This window comes from Alligator mississippiensis, chromosome 1, assembly GCF_030867095.1.
Source record: "Alligator mississippiensis isolate rAllMis1 chromosome 1, rAllMis1, whole genome shotgun sequence".
NCBI classification, from domain to species: Eukaryota; Metazoa; Chordata; order Crocodylia; family Alligatoridae; genus Alligator; species Alligator mississippiensis.
The window spans coordinates 354,712,693-354,731,619 of record NC_081824.1 but is presented as its reverse complement, the minus strand read 5'-3'; the positions used below and the strand labels follow the sequence as shown (position 1 = coordinate 354,731,619).

Below are 18,927 nucleotides of genomic sequence, written 5' to 3'. Positions count from 1 at the left end.
ATCTAATGCATCCCAGACAAGCCCAACTTCCAAGAACAATGATTCCCCAACCTTCTTCCACAGTAAGCCTGATCCAATGTTTAACTACTCTCCAACTGAGACAGGTCTTCCTAATATCCAACCTTAATCTCCCCTGTTGACATTTCAAGTCCTGATGACAGTTTAACAAACTAAAACTAAATATTTTGACTAAGGTATTTTGAAATATTTTGTTTTGAATGGACATGCTAAAATGAAATGTTTCATCATTTTTTAAAACAAATTTTCCAGAGCTATTCGTTCTATGAAAAGTTGGGGTATTTCAACTCTTTGTCCTGAATGTGAATCAAAACATGTTGAAATAATGAAATCTCCCAAAGCATAGACATTATGATTTTGGCTGAGCTCTGCTTAAAAGATCTTTGGCATTTAATATATGGAAGGTTATGCTGGAATGCACATGCTGATCTGCCTGAATATGTGTATTGAAAACCTCTCTCTCACACAGTTGGTACTAGTATGCAGTTGTTCTGCATGTTAAAAGCTGGTACGCAAGAAAGATCCAGATTAAAAAAGCCTCAAAATCCAGACTTATTTCATTTCATTTTTCCTTCTAGAATAAAAAATTAAAGCCTGGACAGTGCTGTGCTTCAAAAAATGAGGGTATAGAAATACTATGAGAAAGGATACATAACACTGAAATTCCGGCAGGTTTAAAGATTTGCATTTTTCTTCCCCTATACATGGAAATGCACAGGTCCAAAGAAAAGAATTTTTTGGATAGTAAAAGGGGAGTGATACATGCCAATAATGTATTAAAATCATTACATGTTTATTTTTCTGTAATAGCAGCTATATTTCACTGACAGTACTGAAAGTGCACTTTATTTGCACTTATTTGAAAGGCTTCGTATCTTACCCAAGGACCCAAAGGATTTTCAGTATGCAATTTATTTTGAACTATGCTACCTTTAAAATTAAGTACTAATGCATTTGTAGGATTTATTGATATGCTGCAGCCATTCTGTTCCGTTAACACTCTATAAATTATATACAGTGTGTTGTAAGCTACCATTCTCTATCTATAAATTTCTAGTAAGTTCTTTAAGTCACTGGGGCTTATTGGTAGGCAGCCCTTAAAACAGAGAATTAACATATATTGGAATAGATTTTACAAAGTCAGCAATAAGTCCAAAGGCATTTTGGGTAAAAAGTATTATTAGTTTGAAATTAAAAGACCTATGATTAATACATTTGTTAACCGGAAGCACCAGTTTTGAGCCATGCTGGAGAATATGTTTAAAGTAACTTACAGGCATTCCTTGAAATCCCTGATCACCTTTGATTCCAGGTCTTCCAGGAGATCCAGGCCAACCATGGGCTCCTTTTTCTCCTTTGCCACCTTCCAGTCCTGGAAGTCCTGGGGATCCCACTGGACCGGGTACACCTAAAATGGAGAGATGAAAAAGAATTAATTGGCAAAATCATTTCTCTGTGATTAGTATCTGGATGAAGACCAGTTGGTTCAAGTGAAGATAGACAAAACCAAAGTAATGATGGCAAAAAAATGAAAATGCTTCAAAGATATAGCTAGTAACATTGTAGCCGTGTTGGTCTAAGGATATAGGCAGACAAGGTTCCTTGGGTGAATTTGATATCTTTTATTAGACCAACCCAAATGGCTGGAGAATAGTTATTAAGCAAGCTTTCGGGTTCAAAAACCCTTCGGCGAAGGGTTTTTGAACCCGAAAGCTTGCTTAATAACTATTCTCCAACCATTTGGGTTGGTCTAATAAAAGATATCAAATTCACCCAAGGAACCTTGTCTAGCTAGTGACATGGAATTCTCCTTTTTTATAAATGGATTGATTTTCAGGTCAAAAAGCTTTGATGGAGTCCTGCAGAATCCAAGCCTTGGAGTCCTGCAAAATCTATTCCTATAAAACAGATCTTGTTTCTCCTTTGATAACATAAGTTAGGAGGTTTCACTTGCTCACTGTGCAAAGACTGCCACAGTGATCCACATGTTAGCCACACTGTATTTGAATTATGGCAGTTCACTGCATTTGGGGCTCAAAGTGGAAGCAATGCAAAGAATCCTGCTTATGCAAAATGCAAAATACAACCTGCTATGAGGAAACTATTTCTGTACTCCAATGGCTTCCAAACAACATCTCCTGCTAATCCAAGGCCTTGATCTCAATTTTAAAACCACATTCACTGGTCAGGACACAGCAACATCAGCAATAGATATCTACATCCAGGGGTACAGAAAGCCAATAGTAAAACTCAGGATGGAGCACACTGAAGCTGCAGGTAACGTGCTTTGGCCCCAGAAAGGTCAACGTGGCATAAACTACCAGAGAATATTAGTCCAACCTACTCTAGCATGCACTCCCATTTAGGAAAAAGAAGCTGATATTTCTTTTTACATTAAACAGTATTTATACAGAGATAAGAGATCCAATACAGACTGTTAATCCTAAACCATATTAATTATATCCTCAATGTAAAGTATTTAAGATAAATGCCAATAATGCTGACTAGCAATAAAGACAAATACCTGGTAGTCCAGGTTGGCCTTGGGGTCCTCTGTCTCCTTTAGGGCCTTCCATCGGTCTGCCTGGGAGTCCAGGAAGACCTGGTTGACCATGAGGACCCTGTGGGCCAACAAATCCTGGTTCTCCTTTTGAGCCTGGGATCCCCGGGCTTCCTGGGGATCCTGGAAAACCCACATCACCTTTTGCCCCTAAGATGTAAAATAACCCCCATAGTTGTCAGATAAAAGGAAAAACATTACCACATCATTTTGCACTGTTATATGCTGGCAATAAGCTTTATTCTAATAAAAAATGTATTGATATTCTTTTAGACATTAATCTTGAAATACCATTTTTTCTGGAAACTATTATTTGTTACTGGATCTTCAGAATTGACATACAAGGAATGGGTAGCTTCAGCAGAAGATCTTATCTGTTAAACTGGTTGTTACTCACTGTCCAACTACTCCCATCACTCTTCCTCTGCTGCATTCACCTGTACATGCAAACTCCCCTATGCATACACCCCTAACCCTAAGAATTTCTAAGGGCAAAATCCTTAAGTCCTTAAATCAGCAGGGATCCTGGTTTGCTCTGATAAAATATCCTCAATTTTTGGTTTTAATAAACTAAAAAACCTGTCACACTTTCTACTGATTTCCACTTAGAGGATGTTTCGCCTGAATAATAATAACAAGGTATAATTCTGAGTCTGAGGATATCTTTACCAAGATTTACATTTAAAATGTTTAGTGTTTCTTTCCCAATTTGTACAAACAGATTCATCAGGCATCTGACTAGACCTCTTATGTGTACATGATCCAGAGGATTGACTATTGACTACTACAAGTCGATAAGCTTTAAACAGAATTTTAGAATTGGTTTGGCTCAGTCACTGCAACATAAATTAGCTGGTGTAAATATGTATGAAAAATCAAAGAAGTAAAAAATGGTTTTCCTGTCATCTTTCACACACAGAGCCAGATGTTTAAAGCCTGAATTCTCTATTTGTACTAAGTATTTCTGGGTGTATATAGAGTCAATTAGGTATATCAATTTCCTTTGATCAGGTAGCCAAACAGAAATGACACAAATTGTGCCCAAAAAATTAGAGGGACTGGGGTGAAAAGCACACTAATAATCTGATGTTAAATTTGCACCACTGAGCTTTGCTTATAAACGTTGCTTTCCCCTGTCATTTCATGCCTATTAATGAGAAAAAAAGATATTCAATAATAAGGAACCAGGGCTCTTAAAAAATATTGTATGCAGTTCTTTTCAACTTACAGAAGAAAGTAGCAAATAGAAAATGCTAGTATTTTATACTGCAAATTAGTTTGTCTCCTCACAGTTATACACACTCATATTTTATACATGGATTGGCAGAAGAAGAGATTGGAATTAGAATTTCTTGATTTTCTTTTGTCAGAAATGGCTTGTTTTCTCTTTAGCGCTACTTCTGTTGTGATTCATTGGTAATCCTCAATGTATGAAATAACACACTAGCATTCTCTGGCATCTCTAAACCAATGATGGTGGATGCTAGGGAGGGTAACGAACAGGGAATAAGATAACTCTAGACATATACCTGGTACTGAGCTCTCTCTCTAAAGCATCCACTCCTACACTGTCAGAAACTGAATGCTGGCCTAACCCGCTATGGCACTTTTTACGTTATCTCCAGACTGACTGAAGAACAGGACCTTCCTAGCAAAGCAAGCGCTCTTGGACACTAACTGCTTATCACCAGGTGCATTTACATGTGCAATTAGCACATAGCAATAAACTCTGGCACAGTTCACACCAAAGTTTATTGCTTCTGGGTGCAGTGTTAACATGTGCACCTGAGACAGCAGCATGTTGAGCTGGGGTGGCGCAGTCCTGGGCTGGCAGGGAGCCCAAGGGGTGGGGGGTGGGAAGGGAGAAGGGTTCAGCCTGCAGCCCAGGACTGCTCTGCTTCAGGTCAATATGCTGTGGAAAGACTGGCTGGGGTACGAGGATGCTACAGTGCAGGGCTAGCCAGAAGGTAGTCCCTGCACTGCAGCACCCTTGTGTCCCAGCCAGCCCCGATCACTGTCTACATGTGCATTGCAGTACACTAAATGATTCCAGTGTAGGATAGTCCCAGTGCACTGAAATCTCACTGGAGACTGTGATTTTTACCAAATTAGTATGGAAACAGAATTACTTCAAATTCTAACGCACACCACACAACACAGGAGTTATTGGTATTATCTTATCACAACACATCTTGCAGTAATTTTCACACTAAAATAATTACCTACTTTAAGGCATATCTAACTCATGTCCGAGATGCTGCCACTGTAATAGAAATTAGTATTTAAGCCTCTCAGAGAATTTTCTGGCAGATCTGAATAGTACATGTATAAAAATAGAGTTAAAAATCTGTTTCAATTATTACAGAGTTCAGTCTATAAAAATCATGCATGAATGTTTTGTTTTCTTTCTACTAATATTACCTTTATCTCCCTTTGCACCTGAACTTCCTGGAAGTCCTCTCCCTGGAATACCTACAAAGTGAAAGCAATAAAAATGAATGGATGAGACAGTAGTTGCAACTATCTACAACTAATCAAAATTTATTAGTAAAAAAAGTGCCAGCATTTGAAAATAAGAGCTTATGCAGAAACTTGTTATGACACTGCATTTTTAACTGTGTAGCACAGTAGCTCAGGCTTCTAGCTAGGTGCTACCACAATACACATTTTAAGGAAAGACAGGCCTACTACACTATTTCACAGCTGACTTATGGTGAAATTACACATTGCACATAGACCATACTAAATCTGTGGAATTTTAAGCAGTGTTAGAGATAGCATGCATTGTGAGCAGTCACATGTTAAAGGTTAATACCATTTGTTGTCTGCACAGTTCTGCCTTGCCAATATAGGGCTGGAGAGGAGGGGTGAGGCTAGGAGCCACGACACGTGGGCTCTATCCTTGCTCTGACTGGGAGGGGGGCTGAAAGCAGTGCATCCAGGGATGCTGGAGGACTTCAAATTGCTAATTTTATTTATGTGGAGCTGACTCAAGTTACCCTAATACGAGCTACGTAGCATGGCCCAGAGGTAACCCTTGCTTGAAGTGATATAATTTTGAGACTCTCAGAGGACATTTAGCATGTGTTAACTAACTATAGCATGCAGATACTCTCATTTGAAGTGCCCTAAGTGTAATGTGTAACTTCACCCTTATTGTGTGGAAAAAAATCAAAATGTATCAAACCATTAAACCACTGTGAGCCTTCAGAGCAGTTTTTCTTTCAGACTAACACTGATGCACAATGAAATTATTAACAATGTTAAATCAGGGGTGTCAAACTCACTAGAGTGATGGCAGTGATTCTGCCAGTGTTGAGGGATCCAGACATAAGGGTCCACCAGTGGTGGAAAGGGTCTGTGGTAAGAGTCTAAGGACAGCAGCTCAAAGCCAAGCTTGTCACTGATGACCATGGCCAGAGGAAACAAATCCCACATCCCTGGCAGGCTACACAGAGCTGTTCTAGGGGCTGGATCCAGCCCACAGGCCATATGTTTGACATCCCTGGTCTAAATCACAGTGGCTGCAATGCCTTCCATCTGAGGTAAAGGCAGACTTAAAATATTGACTTATTGGTAAAGATTCTTAACACTGCAAATTAATTAGTGATGGTTGGTACCACGCATTCAGCATGTGATTGAATTCATTTCAAGATTTTTAACCTGCTTACAACTAATTGTCCACAATGAACAAATGCAAAGGTTAAAGATTTTTAACCTGCTAACAACTAATTGTCCACAATGAGCACTTGTTCATTGTGGACAATTAGTTGTTAGCAGGTTAAAAATCTTGAAAATTCAAAAGGCTCATTTCAAGTCATAAAAAGCCAAATCACGGGATCTTTTAGTCAGACAAATGTCTTTTGATTTTTTTTTACTCTTTAAAACACTATTATACAAATATTAAATACAAAAAGTTGAAAGTGCAAAAGCATGTAGTTCTCCCAGGGACTGAGTAGGAAACACTTGTCAGCAACAAAAACACCATATCACCAGAGGCTGAAACCCTCTTCCCCCACATGCCCTCGATGGGCTTAAGCCTTTAGGACTGGCTGTCCATTTTCCACCTTACAGACTGTTGCCTCAGTGGCCCAGAGCAACACATTTGGTCCACTTTTTGCTACAAAAAATGTGCAGCCTAATCCCAATGAGGCAGGGAGAGGGTCTTGCAGTGAGGGAAAAGGTGCAGTGGGGAGTGGGAGTAACAGGAGGAGGCTATGCATAAGGATCTGCCATTTGGTCCCAACTGTACTAGCTGTACACAAGCTCTTTTCTTTCAAATTTCCAACTGTTTGGGATCATAGATTTGAAAAATACAGAAGTCTATTGGCACACTGACATTAAGAGTCTGAGCCTGCACTCCATGTCTAGGTACAACTGTCACTGACATCCTGAGAGAGTTGTGTCTCATTAAGAAATGCACAGCACTCTGTGATAAGAAGTCCAGAAAAGGGCAACAAAAACAATAAGCAGGTGAAAGGCGCTTCTGTAAGAGAAAGTAGTACTATTATTTATTTGCAAAAGGAGAAATTTAAAGAGGAGATACAGAACTTGATCCAGTGCCCAGCACTATCACAGTCTTCTCACTCTTTCCATTGAAGATAATATCAAGCCCATCTATCGTCATAAATAATTAGTTATAGTCAAGCCGAATCATGTGCCCTTAATTATCTGGTTGTTAGAAATTTCTCATGGGAAAAAATGTTGCCATTCTAAACATTTCCACTGTTTTCCTAAGATGCTTTCTGCCTATATCATCACCTTTATTGCAACATGCTGCAAACAGTAGTTTACAAGACATTATACTAAATTCATTTTTTATGGTTCCAGAAAAAACTCCTAAAATCAACAAGTCCTATAGACTATATATATACTAACATACATACATTACCTTGATCACCCTTGATACCAGGAACACCTGGGATTCCATCATAACCTGGTTCACCTTTCTCTCCACTATCACCGGGAGAACCTGGTGGGCCAGGGTCACCTGTAAAATCATTCATTTTTGGCATTTAATAAAACAACTAAGAGCCATCTAATTTTTCCACAGACATCTCTTAATGGAAATCCATTTATAATTCTCCCACAAGAGTCAAATGAGATTTACACACTGGTTGTGATTCTACTTTGTCCATATACTGGTGATACAGTGGTATAACTGCAGTGGCATGATTCCTTACCTACACTACTTTGATAGAAAAATCAGTCTAGGGAGTTTATTTCAAAGCCACTAATTCTGTACCTTATTAAAGTTAGAGTATGGGAATCAGTCCACAGTATCTCCCATTTAAACCAAGATGTCTGTGTCTTACTGAAATGTGCAGGGCCACAACAATTCACATACTCACCTCCATTCCACAATACTAGTTTTAGTATAGGATAACAATATTATACTGATAATTTTATACTACAATTAACCCAACATAAAATCAACGTGGAATGGAATGGACATGCATTCACGCAGGTGCTACATTAAGGGTTTTAAATGCTCTAGGCACAGATAAAACTCATTATTGTAGTTGTAGATGGTCCTGGAGAAAGATGAGAACAACGGTTGTATCAACAGCTCTGCAGATATTAACTCTGGATTCAAATGACTCTATTTCAGCCTGCAAAAAGTCTCAGACTTTTCACTTGCAAAATAAACAAATGTGACCAAGGATCTTTTTGGCAAAATAAATACAGAGCTTATAATGACAATCTGAGTCAGTTTTCAGAGATGAAACTTTTTAAAAAAAAGATGGTTTCTCCCCTCCACCTCCTACCTTGCTGTCCTTTGAAGCCTGAGATGCCATGCAAGCCAGGGAGTCCTTTTTCACCCTTCTCCCCATGGCTACCTGGGCTACCTGAAAAAGCAAAAGTATTTGAATTATTGACTGCAACTTTTACTATCAGTTTTACATTATTATTGTTATTGTTATTGCTATTTTAGGAGAAATCCCACTTGCCTGGATATCCTACAACACCAGGTGATCCTTTTGGACCAGGGGTACCAGGCAGTCCTGGCATTCCACCGCTACCTTTTTCACCTTTTGTCCCAGGTATGCCTGGACCACCTGTTCTCCCTTGTTCTCCCTAGGAGAAAAAGAGCACACCACAAACTCCACTTACTTATAAGAAGATATTTCATAACTGGCAATCTTAAGAGAATTTCCCCCCATTTTATCTATCAGGAAAACAAAGAATCTCATCCTCTTGTTCCTATAACATTAAATTCAATGAAGTCTCATAAACACTGATTTTTCTAATGACTGTCTTCATTCATTCAAAGTATGCAGTACTCAGAGAACAGGAACTTTGTTGGGAGCCATTTATTGATTTGTTCTACCAGTACGTTTTTGACAAGTTAGCCTCAAAGTACGTTTATTGTTGTCCTGTAATATTTAAAATTCAGGTTGTTGTAATCTACAGAATTCTTTCACATCTCCATTTGCTATTAAATAAGAGTTTAACTTTATAATTTTTTCCACAGAAATCCAAGAGTGACTTTAAGGTACACTTTGAGAAAGTTTTGTGAACCCAAAGAAGAAATAATTGGGGCGGGGGGCCATGAATTCCATCCATGCATACTACTTATATGGCCCCCCCCATTACTCTCTTAATTGAGGTTCTCAGAATCTAATATACAGTCTCCAAACACTACTACAGGAATAGACTATGCCCAAATTCATCTTTTAGAAACAGGTAGCTACAGAAATGAAGCATTTTATTATTCAGGATTATAAATACCTTCTCACCAGGAGACCCTGGAATGCCAATCCCTGGAAAACCAGCCTGGCCTTTGTCTCCTTTTTCACCTTTCACTCCTGGGAACCCTGGCCTACCTGGTGAACCTGCAACACCTTGCACACCTTTTTCTCCTGGTGTTCCTAATAATAACAAAATTAAAGCATTTTAAAACATGGGTACCCTAACAATATAGGCAAATGTCTGTTACTGTAATGATGTCCACACAATACTGTGAATGTTAGAACTAGAAAACTACTTCATTACTCTCTAGCATATAAAGACAAGCCAGAACCTGGCCACCTAAAGAAATCATTTTTTTTGTTACCTCTCTAGTTTTAGTGTATATACGTGAGGAGAAGTGTGCACGGGATTTAGCCATGCACACGATCAAAAGCAAAAAGATGCTCAGGTTCCCATCATTTAGATAGCAGAAATATAGAGTACCTGACCAATGCAACTTGTAATTTGCTTGCTGGATCAGTGGGACCAGCATTGTTCACAGGTTTCACCATAACAAAGTAATTAAAATAGCCCTCCGATAAGAAGGTCAGTGAGACTAGCTAAGTGAATAATGTGCTACTCAGTAGAAGAAATTTGTAGAATTGGCCCCAGATGGAAAGGGGTGGTATTCAGTATGATAATAACTTTTCTTTTCATTGCTTAAGAATGCCAAAAGCCATTTTGACTAAGAATTGAGACTAATGCAAATAATGTATAATCAACAGAAATAGGTAATTAAAGCAAACCATAAGGTAATTGATTTTTTTATCCCTAATCTTTTTTCTTTTGATTTTTCAAATAGGTTAAGTACAGATAGCCACCTCTAAGGAAGTTCCACCTTAAAGATGCATTCCTTACATACTTTTATTTACCAAAAACATCACAGATGGTTAACAAAGCACTAGGACAGCAGTTCCCAATCTGTGGTACGGGTACCACCAGTGATACGCAGACAACCTGGCAGTGGTACGCATTAACAGATTTATTATAATTACCTTATATGACAAGAATTTGCTGGTAGTACTTAAGGTTGTATCATTTTAAATTGGTGGTGCACAATCTGTCAGAGTTTGGGAACTGTTGCACTAGAATTTGCAGTCCATGTACCGTATGCAGCAGTTTTGAAAATCATTGGAAGCTACATTCCTAAGGGAGCTGTACACAATATCAACAATGTTATGGAAAAGAAAAACTATAAACAAAAATATATAAAGTTTGCAAAACTGGCTGTTTGAACTGCATGTGCAATTCTAAAATTGCAGTGTAATGATTTATTTGTGACATAAATATGAAATTTGAAAGCAGAATTTTTGTAATCCATTCTTAAAATGTGTGTGTATGCTGGAATGCTTTCTCTCCTGAAAAGCCACATAGATCCTTTGACAGTGCTGTGACATGGTGAGTACAGGTCACCACTATAAGCCTGCCCAGACCCAAACATGGGACTACAAGTCCTCAATGGCAGAGCAGACCAAAGTAGATGTTATCATCTCAATGTCTGTAAAGGCAGATGAAAGCTTCAAGGGAACCAGATCCCCAGTTGTCTTGGTCTCCTTGCCATTGGATCAGTCTCATTTTGTCAAGAGCTGTGCGGAAGCTGATGTACAACAGCCTCTCCATAGTAAAAGAAGTCATGCACAGGTATCTTCCATGAAAATGTCTTTTCCAGCACATTCCTCAAGTGCTTTGGCAACCACCTAATGGTGACGGAAGCAGGCTTGTGAGGTTTAGAAGCTTCTAATTATGAACTGGCATGAAGGCAGCAGTTTCAAAATGGTTTTCTAGCACTTGGACAAGACAGGAGTGTGATTTGACAGCTGTAACTGTGACTGAGGCAGCTGTCTTCAGGATCTGCTCTGCTCTGCTCTGCTCTGCTTTCCCCACATGGGGATGGGGCTAGAAAAGGTGCCCTCAACATAACATGTCTAATACAGTATTCTATATTTCTTCCTGAATGGATGACCACATCTGGTGGGATCATCTTTACTGTGGTTGAAAACACCAGCAAAGACACACCATTGTTTTAGGGACCTGGATCATCAAGACACTCATGGGCAACCCTAATAGCAAATGCCCAGAGCACCGAGCTGCAGTTGTGGCCCAAGAATTCAGGCAATACAACATCAATGTAGCTGCACTGAATGAAACCTGGTGAGCAGGAGATAGGCAGCTCAAAGAAAATGGAGGTAGCTATACCCTCTTCTAGAGAAGAAAATGATCAGGAAGTTAGCATGGATTCACCAAGCGCAAGTCATGCCTGACCAACCTGATTGCCTTCTACAATGGAAATGACTGGCTCTGTGGATGAGGGGTGTGATATACTTTGACCTTAGCAAGGCTTTTGATATGGTCTCCCACAGCATTCTTGCCAGGAGGTTAAAGAAGTATGGGTTGGATGAATGGACTATAAAGTGGATAGAAAGCTGGTTGGATCATCAGGCTCAACAGGTAGTAGTCAATGGCTCGATGTCTAGTTGACAGCCAGTATCAAATGGAATGCCCCAAGGCTTGGTCCTGGGACTGGTTTTGTTCAATATCTTCATCAACAACTTGGAAGATGGGATGCAATGCTCCCACAGGAAGATCATGGATGATACCAAGCTGGGGGGTGTAGTAGATATACTTGGAGGGTAAGGCTAGGATTCAGAGTGACCTAGACAAGTTGGAGGACTGGGACAAAAGAAACATCATGAACTTCAACAAGGACAAGTACAAAGTCCTGCACTTAGGACAGAAGAATCGCGTGCACTACTACAGGCTTGGGACAAACTGGCTAAGAAGCAGCTCTGCAGAAAAGGACCTGGGGGCTTACAGTGGACAATAAGCTGGATATGAGTCAACAGTGTGCCCTTGTTGCCAGGCACTGCTGGTGAACTCAGACTGGTGCAGGGGTGGAGCGTCCCATGGGAGCAGGGTTTGCAGCCAGCCGGGCACTCTGGCCAGGAACGAGGAGGCTGCAAACCCCACTGTCCCCCACTCCCCGCTGCCAGCCCTCTACAACCCCTCCCCCCCACACTCCCATGGGATGCTCCACTGCCCCACCAGTCTGAGTTCACCAGCTGTGCCTGCTTCTTGCTAAGAAGGCTAACAGCATTCTCGGCTACGTTAGTAGGAGTACTGTCAGCAGACTGAGGGAAGTAATTATTCCCCTCTACTTTGCACTAGTGAGCCACATGCAGAGTACTGTGTCCGTTTTTGGGCCCCCCACTACCAAAAGGATGTGGACAAGTTGAAGAGAGTCCAGTGAAGGGCAATAAAGATGTTTAGGGGGCTGGGGCACATGACTTCTGAGGAGAGGCTGAGGGAACTGGGCTGAGGGAACAGTGCCCAAGATGAGTGGTTGTTCCTTAAGGAGACAATACTCAGAGCCCAAGGGGTGACAATACCAACAAGAAGCAAGGGGGGCAAGAGTGCCCAAAAGCCCCCCTGGTTCCCCAAGGGCATTCGTGAATGCCTGATTGCCAAAAAGGAGGCATACACCTGGTGGAAGGGAGGGGCTATCACCAAAGAGGAGTATACCTCCACTGCTCGGGTCTGTAGGGGGGCTGTTAGAAAAGCTAAGGCAGATACAGAGCTAGGGCTAGCATCAAGGATCAAAGATAATAAAAAGTTCTTTTTTTAAATATATAGGGAGAATGAAGAAGGCACCGGGTAATGTGGAGCCCCCGCAGGATATGCTTGGAAATCTGGTGGTTGCACCAAAGGAGAAAGTAGACTTCTTTAGCAAAATCTTTGCCTCCATTTTCTTGTGCAGGGACCAGGACTCCCCAACCAAGATTCCAGACGGACTCAGGAGAAATGCCGCCAGCCCTAAGGTCAGGGAGAACTGGGTTAGAGAGCTTCTGGAGGGGCTAGATGTGTTCAAATCAGCAGGTCCAGATGCTCTCCACCCCAGAGTGTTGAGGGAATTGGCAGGGGTTATCACGGGGCCCCTGGCATGGCTTTACGAGCACTCGTGGTGCTCTGTCCAGGTGCCAGATGACTGGAAGAAAGCCAATGTGGTCCCCATGTTCAGAAAAGGGAAGAGAGAGGACCCATGCAATTACAGGCCCATTAGTCTTACTTCAATCCTGGGGAAACTCTTTGAGAAGATCATCAAGGAGCACATCTGTGATGGGCCAGCAGCAGGGATGATGCTCAAGGGCAATCAGCATGGTTTAATTAGGGGCAGGTCCTGTCAGACCAACCTGATTGCCTTCTACGGTCAGGTCACAAAAGCATTGGACGCAGGTGTCGTGGTGGATGTAGTCTTTCTGGACTTCAGCAAGGCCTTTGATGCTGTCTCCCACCCCATTCTCATCAAAAAAGTAGGAGAACTGTGGCATTGATGCCTACACAGTCAGATCAATTGCAAATTGGCTGAAGGGTTGTACTCAGAGGGTAGTGGTGGACGGGTCCTTTTTGACCTTGAGGAAAGTGGGCAGTGGAGTCCCCCAGGGCTCAGTCCTTGGGCTCGCACTGTTCAACTTATTAGTGACTTGGACGACGAGGTAAAAAGCAGTCTGTTTAAATTTGCTGATGATACCAACATATGAGGTGAGGTGAGCATGCTAGTAGGGAAGAACAGATTACAGTAGGACCTGGACAGGTTACAGGGGTGGGCTAACGAAAATAGGATGGGGTTCAATACGGACAAGTGCAGGGTGCTGCACTTGGGCAGTAGGAACCAGCAGCACGCTTATAAGCTGGGAAACTCCCTTCTCGAGAACACGGTGGCAGAAAGAGATCTTGGAGTCATGGGCTGACAATACGAGGTCACGGTCAGCAGGGCTAACCGTACCTTGTCATGCATCCATAGATGCATCTCAAGCAGGGCCAAGGAGGTGATCCTCCCCCTCTATGCGACACTGCTCAGGCCACAGCTGGAGTACTGCATTCAGTTCTGGGCACTGCACTTCAAGAGGGATGTGGACAGCATTGAGAGGGTCCAGAGGAGGGCCACCCACATGATCTGGGGACAGCAGGGCAGACCCTATCAAGAGAGAGGCTATGGGACCTTAACCTGTTCAGCCTTCGCAAGAGAAGGCTGAGGGGGTACCTGGTGGCCATCTATAAACTCACTAGGGGAGACCAGCAGGGTTTGGGAGAGACCCTGTTCCCCCTAGCGCTCCCCAGGGTAACAAGGAATAACGGCCACAAATTGTTAGAGAGTAGGTTTAGACTAGACATCCAAAGGCACTACTTCACAGTCGGGGTGGCTAGGATCTGGAACCAACTTCCAAGGGAAGTGGTGATGGCTCCTACCCAGAGGGTCTTTAAGAGGAGGTTTGACGTCTACCTGGCTGGGGTCATTTGAGCCTGGTTTTCTCTCCTGCCCAGGGCAGGGAGTTGGACTTGATATCTACAAGGTCCCTTCCGACCCTACTTCTATGAATCTATTTAGACTGCAGAAGGGAAGACTGAGGGAGAATTTGATAGAAGTGTTTAAATTAACTGAAGGGTGGTTCCAAAAAGAATGGAGATAAACTGTTCTCAGTGGTGGTACATGACAGAACAGGGTACAATGATCTAAGTTGCAGCAAGGGAGGTTGGACTCATCAGCAAGGTAGGAGTAGGAAAGGACAACTATAATGGCATCCTCCTTTTGACCAAATGCACAGAACATGGACTCATCATCACCCACACCATTTCACCAGAAAAACAGGCACAAGAAATCATGGCAACACCCATGATCTAATCATTGGCACTTGACTGACTGTGTCTTCATCTGTGCTCAGGATTGCAAAAATGTCCACATCACCCAAGCTATGTTAGGAACTGATGATTTCTGGACTGATCACCAACTCATCCACTTGGTTATGTCATTCAAATTGGCTCCCAAATGACAGCTACAGAAGCAATGCCAATGGCAGATTAACACTGAAAGACTCAAGGACCCAAATAAATGAGACCTCTTCCACCAGTGTCACAATGAAAAACTGTAGAATTCCAATCAACAGTGGGAGACTGGCAGCAGCATGTGGGGTGCTCTCAAGGCCACCGTTATCAGCATTTGTGAAAAGACACTTGTATTCTCTACCAGGAACATCAAGACTGGTTTGATGAGAATGACCAGGATATCTAAGAGTTGATCAATCGCAAGTGCAAAGCCTTTTGTGCTTGGAAAAATGACAACAACTCCAAGCAAAAGAAACTGAATCTCCATCAAGACAAGGCAAAGGTCCATGCAATATGAAGAACAAGGAGGCATCTGCAATATGAAGAACAAATGGAAGGAAGACAAGGCTAAGGAGATTCAACACCTTGCTGACATCCACAATATGCACAATTTCTTTAGCACCACCAAAGTGATATCTACGGACTGAGCACTCAGGGACCAACCCCCTTGAGACCTAAGAATGGAGAAGACCTGATTAAGGAAAGGGGAGCCATCAATCCCCATCAGAAGGAGCATTTTGAAGACCTTCTCAACCAAAACTGTGCTGTTGATGAGAGTGTTCTCCTGCAACACCCAGTCAGAAATGATCTCAGAATCCCTCCAATCCTTGGCACAGTGAGGAAAGCTGTCAAGCAGATGAAGAACAAGGCATCTGGAGTGGATGGAATCCCCCTGGAAATCTTTAAGCGAGGAGAGAGAAGCTCATATCACAGCTTCATGCTCTCAATTTAAGGATATGGAACAATGAGGAAATCCCAGACAACCTCAGGTCAGCAATGATTGCAACAGTCTTCATGAAAGGAGACAAGTCTGACTGTGGAACCCAGAAGAACTGCCTTGCTGTGTACCACAGGAAAGATCATTGCAAGAATCCTCCTGAACTGTCTCCTTCCACTTGCTGAAAAGCTCCTCCTACAATCTCAGTGTGGGTTTGGGGCCTCAAGAGGCACAACTAACATCATCTTCACAGCTCATCAGCTGCAGGAGAAATGCTGGGAACAACATAAGGTCTCCCTATATGGCCTTTTTTGACCTCACAAAAGCTTTTGACTCTGTCAGCCAAGAAGTGGTGTGGAGGATTCCTTTGAAGTATGGATGCCCACTGAAATTTGCCACTATCCTCCACTTGCTCCATGATGGTATGCCAGTAGTGGTTCTCAGTAATGGATCTGTCTCACATCCCTTGGAGGTTGAAATGGGAGTTGAGCAAGGTTGCATCATTGCTTCAACACGCTTCTCAATATCCCTTTCCATGGTTCCACATCTGACCACCAACAAGCTTCCACCCAAAGTGAGGCTGAACTACTGAATGGATGGTAAGCTATTTAACCTCAGCTGACTCCGAGCCAAAAGCAAGACCACCCCAACCTCAATCTTTGAGATCCTGATGATGCTATAGTGTGTGCTCACTTGGAAGCAGACTTTTAGGCAATCATCAATGTCTTTACTAAGGTGTCGTGATACGGCCACCCCAGGGATGGCCATGATGTCCCTAGGGCACCATGATCTCATCTGCCACATCTTGCTGGTATAAATAATGAATCAGGAGGCTGCCCGCGAGTTCCTGCTCAGTCCCAGTCCTGACAGACTCCTCTAAACCCTGTTGGTTGTTGAACCCCTTACTGGGTCCCACACTCTATAGGTGACTTACGATACCTTCCAAGCCTTATGGGCTAGATGCATGGCTCCAAAACCTTCCCTTTACCACGCCCCATGCCTCGCAGGTGGTAATTAAATATTGTCCCTTTTTATGACGCCTCCATCTAGCTCAGACTCCTGTTGTCACTAGGCCCTGGGCCCTTGTCACTGTGCCCTCTGGCGCTGAGGTCTCTACACCCCCTGTAGCAGCGCCCTCTCCAGCACTGGGGTCTCTATCCCCCCCTGTCGCTGTGCCCTCTAGTGCTGGGCTCCCTGCAGCCCTATCTATGCGCCCTCACTGGTACTGGGCTCTGTACAAGCCCTGTCTCTGTGCCCCACTGGTGCTGGGCTCTATGCAGCCCCTGTCTCTGAGCCCCACTGGCACTGGGGCGCGACATAGTAGTGTGCCCCAATGAGACCTCCTCCTCCCCAATAGCCTCTGCCCAGTCCACTGGCTTAAATAACAACAACAAAAAACAAGCCCCTGGACTATAATACAACAATAACCCTGGGGTCCACACTTTATCCCTTTTTAGAAGGCAAGCTTCTCTCTCAGTATAATGTGCCTCCCACCCGCAAGTACTTATGAGCTCTTATAGCCCCTTAACCCTTCCAGCATCAGAACAGGCAGTCAAGCATCTCCAAGTAGCTTTCTCTATGACAGCTCCTTCCCCCTCCCTTGGCTGCTGCCAGAGAACTAACCCTTTAGTCCCAGCCCTGGGGCTTATATGTGCCCAGGGCCCTGCCTTCTTCCGGTCAGATGACTAGGTGCAGATGCAGGCTAATTCCTTCATTTGCCTGCTACCACAGCAACCTGCATCTGTGGGGGTTCTACCTGGCTCCTAGGGCCCTCTCTCTCTAGGCAGTTTCTGCCCTTAAAAGAGCAGGCATACCTTAGTGCCCTGCAACACAAGGCATACAAGACAATGGGGCTTTACATTCAGCAGAGTAAGGTCATCCATCAACAAGCTCCTAATGAACCATCCCCAGCTCTGGTAATCCAGATCCACAGTGAGACTCTGGAGAATGTTGAGTATTTCAGGTACATTGGTATCTATCTCTTGCAGAAGGCTAATATTGATGAAGAAATCCAGCATCGAGTTCTTTGCCTCAGTGTTCCTAAGTGAGGGGCACAACAAGTCTCTCACTGGGGTTGTAGAGAGGCAGCAGCAAGGCGCCAGACTTCCATACGTAGATCCTGAGATGGTGCAGAGTCACTTGGAAGAACTGGATGCCTTTAAGTCGGCAGGCCCGGATGAGCTCCATCCGAGGGTGCTGAAGGCACTGGCCGACATCATTGCAGAGCCACTGGCGGGAATATTCGAACGCTCATGGCGCATGGGCCAAGTCCCAGAGGATTGGAAAAGGGCTAACGTGGTCCCCATTTGCAAGAAGGGGAGGAAGGAGGACCCGGGCAACTATAGGCCAGTCAGTCTCACCTCCATCCTTGGTAAAGTCTTTGAAAAAATTATCAAGGCTCACATTTGTGAGAGCCCAGCAGTGCAAATTATGCTGAGGGGAAACCAGCACGGGTTTGTGGCGGGCAGATCGTGCCTGACCTATCTAGTCTCCTTCTATGACCAGGTTACGAAACGCCTGGACACAGGAGGAGGGGTGGATGTCGTATACTTAGACTTCAGGAAGGCCTTCGATACAGTATCCCACCCCATACTGGTGAACAAGTTAAGAGGCTGTGATGTGGATGACTACACAGTCTGGTGGGTGGCGAATTGGCTAGAGGGTCGCACCCAGAGAGTCGTGGTGGATGGGTCGGTCTCGACCTGGAAGGGTGTGGGCAGTGGGATCCCGCAGGGCTCGGTCCTTGGACCGATACTCTTTAATGTCTTCATCAGTGACTTGGACGAGGGAGTCAAATGTACTCTGTCCAAGTTTGCAGATGACACAAAGCTATGGGGAGAAGTGGACACGCCGTAGGGCAGGGAACAGCTGCAGGCAGACCTGGATAGGTTGGACAAGTGGGCAGAAAACAACAGGATGCAGTTCAACAAGGAGAAATGCAAAGTGCTGCACCTAGGGAGGAAAAATGTCCAGCACACCTACAGCCTAGGGAATGACCTGCTGGGTGGCACAGAGGTGGAAA

General features: G+C 43.3%; 1 protein-coding gene across 1 annotated transcript in view; it reads right to left on the bottom strand.

Annotated features, from left to right (window-relative positions):
• Nucleotides 1-18,927, bottom strand: part of COL4A1 (collagen type IV alpha 1 chain) — a 218,247-nt gene that overhangs the window by 23,336 nt on the left and 175,984 nt on the right. The window contains exons 37-43 of the mRNA XM_059721088.1: nucleotides 9,311-9,450; nucleotides 8,526-8,656; nucleotides 8,347-8,423; nucleotides 7,470-7,568; nucleotides 5,000-5,050; nucleotides 2,543-2,728; nucleotides 1,293-1,426 (exon numbers count right to left, since the gene is read on the bottom strand). Of these exons, the coding sequence (XP_059577071.1) occupies nucleotides 1,293-1,426; nucleotides 2,543-2,728; nucleotides 5,000-5,050; nucleotides 7,470-7,568; nucleotides 8,347-8,423; nucleotides 8,526-8,656; nucleotides 9,311-9,450 (818 nt within the window). The remainder of the gene's footprint in view (nucleotides 1-1,292; nucleotides 1,427-2,542; nucleotides 2,729-4,999; nucleotides 5,051-7,469; nucleotides 7,569-8,346; nucleotides 8,424-8,525; nucleotides 8,657-9,310; nucleotides 9,451-18,927) is intronic.